The sequence below is a fragment of the Pinus tabuliformis genome, chromosome Q, assembly GCF_031772625.1.
Source record: "Pinus tabuliformis cultivar Carrire ecotype Pingquan chromosome Q, CPIR1, whole genome shotgun sequence".
Classification (NCBI taxonomy): Eukaryota; Viridiplantae; Streptophyta; class Pinopsida; order Pinales; family Pinaceae; genus Pinus; species Pinus tabuliformis.
The window spans coordinates 860243754-860255725 of record NC_142296.1 but is presented as its reverse complement, the minus strand read 5'-3'; the positions used below and the strand labels follow the sequence as shown (position 1 = coordinate 860255725).

At 36.6% G+C, this 11972-nt stretch overlaps 1 protein-coding gene across 2 annotated transcripts in view; it reads left to right on the top strand.

Annotated features, from left to right (window-relative positions):
* Positions 1–750: 750 nt before the first annotated feature.
* RAD51D (DNA repair RAD51-like protein) overlaps positions 751–11972 on the top strand; it is a 186202-nt gene continuing 174980 nt past the window's right edge. Inside the window, exon 1 of one of the 2 annotated variants that reach the window (XM_089385334.1) lies at positions 751–1425. In XM_089385334.1, coding sequence (XP_089241460.1) covers positions 1344–1425 — 82 coding nt within the window. In that variant the 5' untranslated portion in view covers positions 751–1343. The remainder of the gene's footprint in view (positions 1426–11972) is intronic. The other variant, XM_089385333.1, reaches the window with a different exon arrangement.

Genomic DNA, 11972 nt, shown 5'->3' with positions numbered 1-11972 from the left:
ACCTGAATGTTTGTTTCTCTTTCCTTATTAGCAGAATTGCTAATAACTTGAGCTCAGTTTTGGAAACTTTGGTGTAATCTCTTTTCCTTTCTTCTATTGCTTTCTCTTCATGGTTGTCTATTTGGGCAATCATTTTCCTTTTATCCTGTAATCATTTCGCATGCACCACCTCTGTACTTTCCACTACAGATTTCTTTATGTTTTGCACGTCTGCCTTCATGTGTTGCCATTCTGTCTTCTCTATCAAAAGAGCTTCTTGTAGCAATGCCACTTGTTCTTTTAAAACTTTATTGCTTTCTGCTAAAGCCTTGTTATCAACTGTTATTATATGAATTTTATGATCTCTTTTATGCTCTTTAGCTTCTAAAACCTCCGACCTTTGTTTTGCATTTAACAATTCTTTCACATAAAGACCAGATGACCAGGTGAGAGGTGTGGATGTGAGACTATATAAGGCATAATCACTAATGACTTTTCCTTTGGACTTCTTGTTCCCACGTGCTTGTAGAGGGGACTTGTTTGAGTGCTTCTTGCGAAGGGCTCGAGTACTTTCCTTTTTAGACCGTTTTTTCCTTGTTTGCTCCCATTTTAGACGGGCTAGTCTTCATTTTAACATGCCTCAATATTGTTTGGCATTGACCCAAACACACTTCCCAACTTTGGTGGATGAGACAATTTTCACTTGTCTTAAATTATTTGTTTCCACATGTTGTCGAATTTCTTGTCCCATTGTTATGTTTGAATGCATTTGCCGTCCAACATGTTTAGAAAAAGATATAGCTCTATAAAATGTCAAGATTGCTTCGCACGGCTCCCACCGTTCAGGTTATCGTTGTTCCTTGCTCGCTGCTCGATACTTTCGCTGCATAAAAACTCACCGCTGTGCTCGCTGTTCTCACCGCTGACCACGCTGCTCATCAACATAAAACTTCAAAGGTAAAAACAGCAGCCAATCAAACGGCCTAGAGCTTTGACACCCATCCGTCTTAACCCTTACTCCTCAACAATCCTGGCGCAGCTCATAGTGGGGAATGAATTGAATTGCTTACCTCACATCAAAAATACAATCACCTCGACCTAGTATCTTTAAATTTCTGGGTTTGATTTCAAGTTCCAGCTTCCTTAATCGAACTCGACCCGCCCGGGAAAATAGTATCTTATTGTAAATTTCTGGGTTTGATTTCAAGTTCCAACTTACCTCTCTGTTTGTTGGGCGTCTGCTGTACACGTTGTGGTTATTAGTACGAACTTTCAAGAAAAACCCATTGGATATTACTGCGATTGGAGTCGACAGAAAGACTAGAGACACCCTGGCATAAAACGTGAAACCTTTTTGAAAGTTGATGGCACCTCTACGAGCTCTCAATTTGCCAATTCTTACCCACCAAGTCCTCCAGTTCTTGGCGGCTAATGGCATTATATCAGGTTCCGGCCTCTAACTATCTCAGTTTTTATACTTTGTCTGTAGATTGGTAGGCAATTTTATGGTGGTTTTGTCTTACAGACTTACATTTATTGTATTGAACGAGGGGCAAGTCCCTGAACAAATTCAGGTTTGAATGCACACTGTATGCCATTGCACGCAGAATTCGCAATTGAAAAACGATGGGAACCGAGTATTTTTCATTCCTTAAACAATATAACCGTAAGCAAAGTTAGGAACTAGGGAGATTTCTGAAACGAGGTGACGCATATGTGAACAGTATTAAAAAATGCCGGAAAACACAATCTACATGAAATTCACAGAAGCGCGTTGCTAGGCCCGGAGACTCCAGTGGGCGAAGTGCATGTTCAAGAATCAAGACCTCTCTGCATTTGACCGGCATGTCTAACATTTAGTTGATTCCCTATAAATCTGTTAGGTAGAAGAACAGGTTTAATGAATATCCAATATGGATACTTGTCTTACGTGAACCCTTGTCTATCTCACATTAGTAGAGAGAAGAAAGTTTTGGTTGTCTTGTATGTCATATATTTGCATGCAGTGTCCTATTCAATATTTCAACTTGTTGGTTTGACGCTCCGAGGGTTTGTGCATGTCCTTGTCTGTCTTTACTGGTGCAACATCCTGCATGCTTAGAACTCCTATCATTACTGAGTATTTAGTTTGCTGTCTGTAGTGTGACCCTTCCTGTGAGCTCGACAGGGATCCGAAGGAGCCCATAGTCCTTTTTCTGGATATTCTAATTGAGCAGCAACTACGAAAATAAATTAAAAAGAAGGCTTGGAAGTTTGTACTCAAGGTGTTCCGAAAGGTAATGTTCCTGTTCCTCATGCTGATAATCTGGTTAAAAATTATTTGTGATGAATATGGGCAAACCTGGGATGATTATGACATGCCCTTGTTGGTTATATTTTTGGCCATACCCCATCGTACACTATGATCTGGCTTTGGGTTTGAGAATCTTGGGAACCCTTTCTTTGGCATGTTAGTAGCATCGCGAATTAAAAAATGATTCTTTTTCACGTTTAGATTCCAGGAGAATTAAAGCTGTATTTCAATTATGCAACATATGCCATAGATTTGTAGGAATACCTTGGTTGTCTTTGTTTTCTAGAGCAGGGAGTTTTCCATTGAGGTGTTGATCCAACTGCATTACCACGTTTGGGTTCAGTTTCTTGGTGTTCTGGCTCAATTCTAGCGTTTCTGAAAAAAATTGGCCAAAGTTCCAACACCAAGGCAAATCTATCTGTCGCAAACTTGAAAAGGACTTTTCATCCGTGACCCAAGAAATGGATTAGAATCAAAGTGAATCTTCAATGCAACTTTAGGGAGTTCATAGATATCTGAGTGGGCGATCACACTAACCAATGAGATACAGTAACTTGCCCAATACTTGTTTATGCTGGTAAAGCTTGGGGCATCGTATCAAAGTTTTCCATTTGATGGTCAAGCTGCCAATTTCAAGCCTTGAGCCTCAATCTCTGCAAACAATTCAGACTGTGTTGCCCTTTAATTCTACCCAGATTGCTAGATCATGTTTTTAAAGAAATATTCTAATGTTGGCAAGCAATCCCAAATTTTGGGTGCCCTTAGTCAATTGCCTCAATTTCAATCACTAAATCCTGTCTTAGTTTGTTGTCATTGCTCCCAAAAGCAAAGTGTATAGCCCTTAGTTCTTTTAGCATTGCAATTCGGTCTAGAGACATGCTTGATTCCTGTTGCCGTTGCTGCACTTGAGTGTTGAGGAGCACATGTGTTGAAAAACCAAGTAGAATGTGTAAAAGGACAATTTTTGAACTACTGATAATTATTTCTGAGATTATGGATCCGATGATTTCATTATTCTTCATCAAATAATTACACATAAAAAAACTCAACCGATAACAATGACAAGAAAGTAGAGATCAGGGTGCACAATAACAAGAGACCAGTGTTTAGGTCAGAGACCAGGGTAAAACTCCACAAAGGGGAAAGCCCAATCTAGCTTTTTCTTAGAGAGATCCTTCAACAAGAGATCAAGACATAGACAATACTAGCCAATCAAGATGGCTTCCACAAGTGCTAAGGGTCTTCTTCACAAAGTCTTCCAATCAAGATCACAACGAGAGACTGATCCTATCACCATACCACAGAGACAAAGCTCGAATCACTTCACTTTTGAGGCTCAGATAGAAATTTGTAGAGATACAAAATTCTGACCAAATCATAATTCTGGAATGCTTCAGATCTCGGACAGATCTGAGTTAGACCTTGACAAATAGATCTGTGGAGGCACAAAATTCTGATCAAACCACAATTCTGGAATAGCTTTAGATCTCAGACTAGATATAGATCTGAGTTAGATCTCGGTAAGCATATCTTCAAGAGATTTCAAACTGCTGAAAGAATGCTTGAATTATCCTACTAGGTCTCGACCTAGTACCAGATTTCAGATCACAAGAATAAGAAGCAGATATTAGATCACCAGACTTCAGATCACAAGAATAATGAGTAGATCTCAGACCACTAGACTTCAAATCACAAGAATAATGAGCAGATCTCAAACCATTGAAAAGAGTAACAAATCTCAAACTTGATCCATAGGAGCAATGAATTAATACAGATCTCAATGAAAGATAGAAGAGATCCTTCTTCGCTTGATCTAACCCTTGAACCCTTCTTTGAATACCTTTGCATAGGAGAACAAATGAGCAAAGTATGTGTGATCAAATTGCTTGGCAAGGAGGACGAATGGAGCTCTTTATATGGCCACCATGAGATCTAATGGGTGCCTTTATAGGCAAACCGACTTGACCATCTAGAAGGGCTGATCTAATCCAAATGAGTGAGTTTCTAGGCAAGCCAACTTGACCATCTAGAAGGGCCAACTTAGCACATGTGGAGCCACTTGTAATTACAAATAAAATAATAATTTTCTTCTTTACAAATATACATTTTTGACCAAAACAAAAATACGAAGAACATGTTAATAAATAATTTTATGAAGACCGACTATAGCTACAATTTCAACACTCCCTCTTAGCTAGGGAGGTATTCATAATCACAGTCAAGATGTCAAACAAGTTGAAAGGTTTTTTAAAGAAAAGTCAAGTTTAAGTCAACATCATTAACAATTCATCATCACAAGCATCATTAACCATCCGGTACCAAATCACCATGGCACTAACATATCCATGCATGGTCTCCCCTAGAGATGTCAATCAACCAATTTCTCATGACCATGGTATCATCGTATCCATACAAAGTCTACTAAAGAGACATCAATCAAATCCATGCATGATTTCCATCAATAAGCTCTCTTTAAAACGTGATCCGAGCTAGATGCTGAGAGGCTCCTATCCAACCAGGTAGCCTCTAAACCCATTTTCCTATACTGTTCATTGTGCTTGACACAAGGACAACAACCTTATACTGGTCACAGTACAAGACGTAGGAAAATGCCCATCTTCCTATACTGGTCAATGTGCTTGACATAGGCATAATATCCCTATACTAGTCAAAGTACAAGACATAGGGAGATGCTCATTGGACCATTCTCCTTATACTGGTCAAGGTACAAGACACATGGATAACATCCCTATACTGGTCAAAGTACAAGATACAGAGAGAATGAATGTCCAAAATGTTGTCTAATCTGTCAAACCATTCTTCCTATATTGGTCACATTGACATAGGGATAATGTCCCTTTTGTTGAAGAACGTAACTAGGTTCGGTCTTCATAAATTGTATTTGAGTCACAATGAAATGTATTTATCAAAAGAATGAAAAAGAAATTATTATTATTATTATTATGACTTATTAAAGCATGGGTTTCATGCTTAGGTCATCATGTTTTAGGTCAAAGTCCCCATTGAGGGCTTCTAGGATTTTTTGTTGCTGGGCTAATTGTTGGGACGAAGTTGAAGTTCTATTGCTGCTACAAGTTGGTGTTGTTAGGTCGAAGATATTATTGGAAAGGTTATCATCTACAGAAAGAAGAAAAGGTTGACTTGGTGTGGAGGAAGTTTGTTAGAGTCTTGGATTATCTTAGGAAGTTATTAAGGAAGAGTTGTTGACTGGGTTTTCCCCTAGATTGGGGTTTTTCCCTGGTTGTCCGCCTATATCTAGTCTTTGTGCTCTTTGTGCATTTGTTTTGATAATTGCTTGATAAACTAAAGATAAAAGAGGAACATAAGAAAACATAAGAATATTTCAAGTAACTATCAACATAAAGAAATTCTTTCTTCCTTTCTGATTTTCTAACATGGTTTCAGAGCTAAGGTGAAAAAGGGAAAAAGGAAACTCAAAGATCTATTGAAAGAAGAATAAGGAGTTCTAAGAAGCTTTGAATAAAGGTCATCAAAAGGAACATATAAGAAGTCAAATCTATCATCTTCAAGGACAATGTCTAACTCAATGAAGGGAGAAAACAAGCTAGAAGGAGCATCTAACTACAAGGCATGGAAGAAGAGGATAGACCTCATCCTCGAGAAGAATAAAGTTTTGGATCTAGTCAAGGGAAAGGTAAAGAAGCCTACTAATGAGTCAAGTGATGCAGAAAAGGCAAAGTTCAGGGAAAAAAAGTATTGGCCATGACATTAATGGTGGATGGAATACAAGATAACCTCATCCCTTATATATCCAACATAGACTCTGCTCAAGAGATGTATGAGGCATTATCAAAATTATTCACTATCAAGAATCTTGTTCAAATAACAAGCCTTAAAAATGAACTAAGATCTATAAAGATGACAAAGGAAGACACTGTGACATCTTTCTTTGTGAGAATAGCTAGAATAAGAGATGAAATCTAGGCAATTGATGAGATAGTACCAGAGAAGGAACTTGTAATCATTGCACTTCTAGGTTTACCAACATCATGGAGTTCCTTTTCATCAGGTCTCAACAAATGGAAGGAGACTCCTACATTCGAACAAATATGGAATGCTGGCAGTCAGGGTTTCTCTAGTAAGCAACAAAGGGAATGAAGAAGAAACAGTTTCAAATGCCTACTCCGCTCATCACAAGTACAAAGGATCATTCAAGAAGTCTAAAGGGCCTAGAAGGAAGATAGACCTATCCAAAATTGAATGCTACAATTGTCACAAGATGGGTAACTATAAAAGCACTTGTCCTGAGAATCTGAGAAATAGAAAGAGAAATAGGGATCATGCCAATGTTGTCAAAGAAGGATCTCCAAAGAAGTAGAAGACTGAAGAATCAGAAATAAAGGACTTATACTACTAGGCCCTTCTATTATAAGTTTTTGAATTATTTTGTATTTTGATTTCTAGCAATTATAGGTTTAACATGCTTTGGAAAAACATTGTTGATTTTTTGTTGTTGAAGTTATAGGTATCCCTCAAGGTTGGATTAAGAGGGATCCCTCACCATTTTCCAAAGATAAGTATCTTACTCCTTGTATTAGTTTTTATATTTGATTTTCCTTTTCTTATCTAGACGTATCTATACTAGATGCTAATAACATTTTTTTAATATTTTCCTTGTTTAGGAAAAGCCTGCTGATATACTCAAGGGCTATGGAGAAGATCTCACAAGACAAAGCATTGGAATTGATGTCCTATAAGGTTTGTCTAGAAAAACAACTCAAATGTATGTTTTAGATCATAAGTTTTGTTCTCTTTGTGATAAAGTTATATTCATTTAAATTTGCTCGACATTACTAACAAGTGTTATGTCTAGGACCTTTAAATCATAAAGATTCTTGTTCGGGAGATTAATCATTAGATTGAATCTACCCTCATTAAACTCATTATGTTTGTAGAACCCTGAAAGGTTCTCTATAAAACCCTAACCTAAGGGTATGTCAATGCTAATGTGAAAAACCCTAGTCTACTTAGGGTTACTGATGAAATCTAGAAAATACGATTCCTTTGATATTTGGGGTTTTGATGGTAATATTGTTATGGGAACCCTAGTTCTTTAGGGTTGGATGGTAATGTGTTCCTAGACCTAGAGGCTTTGGTAAATTAGGGTTTATGAGTAAAACTTTTATGCATCAAGTGTAAGTTCCTAGGAATGAAACCCTAAGTGTATGTTTGTCTGTCTGATAAAATCCCTAGCCTAATCAAGATTGTTATATGTCTGAATTTAAATGTGTTGATATTTGTGCCTTATATATGTTATGATATGCTTGTGCATGATTATCTTAGATATGTATATGTGCTAACCTAATTGTTGATAAGTTTTAGGGTTTGTAACTAAGCCCTAGTAGAAGTTTGAATATTTTAGGATATGATGATAGTGTTTCCATTATGATGTTAAAATCTAGGGTTTACAATAAATCCTAGTAGTAGTTGGTCATATCGTTGAAACCTTAGATTGTGCTATGATTGGTTTTGATTGTTGACATCTAAGGCTTAGTGTCTCATGAATGGAATCTAGGGTATGCATTAAATCCTGGTAGAAGTCTAACATATGAATTCTAAAGTTGTTAGATTCATTGTAAGTGTACTTGTTTGAAATCTGAATTGATTCTAGGGTTTGCAATATATTATAGTAGAGTATGTCATGTCTTTGGAAGAAATATTGAGGCCCTAGATATAATAACACTGATATTGTAATGATCCACCTACAACTATAAATAAAATACGAATATTAGCATAAATACGAGACCTCCATACGATAGCTACGTATGCATGGACTCGCATGTATCACACTATATATAGGCTGGTTACTACAGGAAGAGATATAAATTAAGGTAATGAATTAATACCTCACCAGAATATCATATATATCAAATTAGGTAGGTAATATATATATATATATATATATATATATATATATCCTTAAACTAAAAGAAAATGTTAATTTTAATTTACAAATTAAATTAAAATTAAAATTAAAAAAATAATAATATAAATTAACTAAAATTATAAACCAAATAAATCAAATTAATTTATTAAAATAATAATAAACTTTAATCAAATCAAATTTACGTATCCAAATAAAATCAACAAAATCAAATGAGATTTGATTTTATAAAAGTTTCACGTAACAAAACAATGACATGGAGATGGGAGGAAGGTGGTGAACGAGGAATTAAAAGGAGGAAGGAAATCTTGAGGAGGGGGAGGAAGGAGAACAATTTTAACATAGAGGTACAAATAGGAAGGAGTCTCGATTGTACTGGAGCTTTTGGGCACGGGGGATCGGATTGCTTCAATTGGAAAGCTTTCTGAGACTGAGTACCTAGGTTGTACCCAGTTCGGCAAGGAGGTTTTGGCCGTTTTGGTAACACAGCCAGAACAAGGTTTGCAGCAAAGCAGACAGGTTGGTATTCATTAGATAAATTGTTTATATTCTGTATTTAAATTACATATTATGGTATTTATGAACAAATTATTGTTAAACCCTTTTAAATTTCGAATTTAGGGCTCTTACAGATATCTTGATTGAGTTACTAATGTGATCTAGGGGTTATAACCTAACTCGAGCAAAAGAAGTTGAAGTATAAAAGTATGTTGCTCTTGCTGATTATGAACATAACTAAGTTTTGATATTTGATGTCTAAAGTCTAATGCTTCCATTACTATATGATTCTAATACGGTTAAGTTCATGCTTCTATATATGTACTTGATTGTACTTGCTAACTAAGTTGTGCAGGTACATAATCTTCAAGATAATGAAGATGTTCGTAAGTAAAGTTGATTTGATCGATACGCATGATGAAGGAAGTTATATGAAATAATGATGATCAAGATGAATCTGATAAGAAGGATGGAAGCCATGAAATATTCTCTGATGTTATAAGGAAGGATATCTCCCAAGTTGAGAGGGAGGACATATTATAGTAATGATGGATACCTTGAAGAGAAAATTGAAGAATGAATATCGAGGTGTTGTTGAAAGAAGGAAAGCAGGGTTTGGTTGCTGCATGTGAAGTAGGAAAGGAAGCTGAATGATTGAGGAAACCTTTGTCAATATTTGTTTGGGAAGCCTCGAAGTCCTACTATGATGAATTGTGAGGCAGCATCAAGAAGTCAGAAGACCCCGAAGGTTTGTGTTTACTCATGAGTATTTGAAAGGTTGTTACTGATTAAGGGGTTGTGACTGTTCAGGTAAATCTCTCAAGGTTTTTGAAAAGCATGCTTGAGGTTAGAGAGATTTGATATGTTGAGGCATTGAGTGTGTATAATGCCTGGGAGGACATTTGGCTAGTATATGTGTTGATGTCTACTTCTCGAAGTAGTAGAGAGGGTGGCGTTGGGCATAGAGCTATGATCTTGGCATTGTGCACCTAGATCCCTGGGTTGATGGTTAGTAAGTAAGTTTAATGGTACCTAGAGAGGTTAAAAGCTTTAGTCCATCTTAGTTCCACCCGGATAGATTGCCCTAGTAAGGAATCTAGTCTGTGGCACCGTAAGTGCCTAAAATCTTCATGTGTTTTGAGATCTTCCATGTACTTGTACATATAAATATGAATACCTCCCTCGTTAAGAGGGAGTGTTGAAGAATGTAGCTAGGTTCGGTCTTCATAAATTGTATTAGAGTCACAATGAAATGTATTTATAAAAAGAATGAAAAGAGATTATTATTATTATTATTATGACTTATTAAGGCATGGGTTTCATGCTTGGGTCATCATTTTTTAGGTCAAAGTCCTCATTGAGGACTTCTAGGATTTATTTTGAGTCATTAGAGTCATTGTCCATTTAAAGAGACCCTTTTTGGGCTTTTGAATCACGTAAAAAGATTTATTATCGAGTCAAATAAAGTATTTGTCAACTCCACACCAAGTCGGCCTCAAACTGGGTAATTTTACCTCACCAGAAGCCTATATATTGAAGCAGTTCGAATTCATTTGGAGCATTCTCTCTCACTCAAGTTTGATACTCAAGAAGGAGGCAAAAAAAGTGCCAAATTCCAAGAAGAGAAGGAGAAGTGCTGGAAAGATCAAGATCGAACTTTTTGGGTCATCTCTCTCTCACACGTGTGGATTTTTTGGTATAATACTAGAGGGTCGAAGTGCTGCTACTGGGTCGAAGTTGTTGCTTGGCTAACTACTGGGTCGAAGTTGTTGCTGAGCTAATTGCTAGGATGAAATTGAAGTTTTGTTGCTGCTAGGTTGAAGATATTATTGGAAAGGTTATCATCTATAGAAAGAAGAAAAGGTTGACTTGGTGTGGAGGAAGTTTGTTAGAGTATTGGATTATCTTAGGAAGTTATTAAGGAAGTGTTGTTGACTGGGTTTTCCCCTAGATAGGGGTTTTACCTTGGCTATCCGCCTATATCTAGTGTCTATGATATTTGTGCATTCGTTTTGATAATTGCTTGATAAACTAAAGATAAAAGAGGAACATAAGAAAACATAAGAATATCTCAACTAACTATCAACATAAAGAAAATCTTTTTGCCTTTTTGATTTTCTAACACCTATATTGGTCAAGTGACACAGGAAGAACAACATGACCTAGGTAAATCGCTGCTCCCTCTTAGTGAAAGAGGCATTCTCCACAAGTTCCAACTTATCTCCAAAACACACAAACTTTTCTTTGGGGAGAGGCTTTGTCAGAATATCAGTTGTTTGCTCATTTGTGGAGATGTATTGGAGCTTCACTGCTCCCTTCTGCACCATGTCAACAATATAGTGATACTTGATGCCAATATGCTTTGACTTGCCATTAAAAATTGGATTCTCTGGCAACTTCAACAACTTTGATTATAACGAAATATCATCGTGGTTTCCAACATCTGATCAAACAATCCGTCAAGCAATTTCCAAAGCCATATTTCTTCTCGAATCACAACACATGCTGCCATGAATTCAACTTCTGCAAAACTAAGTGCCACAAAAGACTATTTTCTGCTTATCCAAGAAATCATTATGGAGCCCAGAAAGAAACACCCATTGGTTGTACTCTTTCCATCTTCAGTACGGCCGGTCCAGTCAAAGTTAGAGAATCCATGCAGTCTAAATTGCAACATATATTAGACAATTATTAACAACTTGTTCATTATGGATATCAGAATATACAAACCAATGAACAACAAAATCATCCATGTCATTTAGGCTCATATAGCACCCAAAAATGCTATGCATCCAGTCAAAATGGAATCAACATTAGATGATTCAACGAGCTAATCAATATGATTTATCAAGCTAGCAACAAAGATTCCTTATCATGCAGATATCTATGGACACACAGTCCACTATGCCAAATCTCAATGAGGAGTTCACCAAGTTTCATACTTTCAATCTTGGATAGAACCAAGATTCTTCAATCACCTCCCTCTTACACTAGGTATACAGATCCTTCGTTCTTATTAGAAGCATACAAAGCATGTTCATCTTATCAGATTCAGATCAACCTCAATCTTCAAGACTTCTAGCCATCTTGGAAGTCATTATAGACTTCTCTTCTTCATAGATCAACACTTCAACCAAGCTAATTTTGTCTTCTCCCTTTGAGTCCAATGCTCATCTGTCAAAAATCTTCTTGTCATCTTGTTCTTCCATTGATTTCCATGACCTTGGAAATCTCTATAATGTACCTACAATCCTCTTTAAGAAGTCAAGGAAGAGC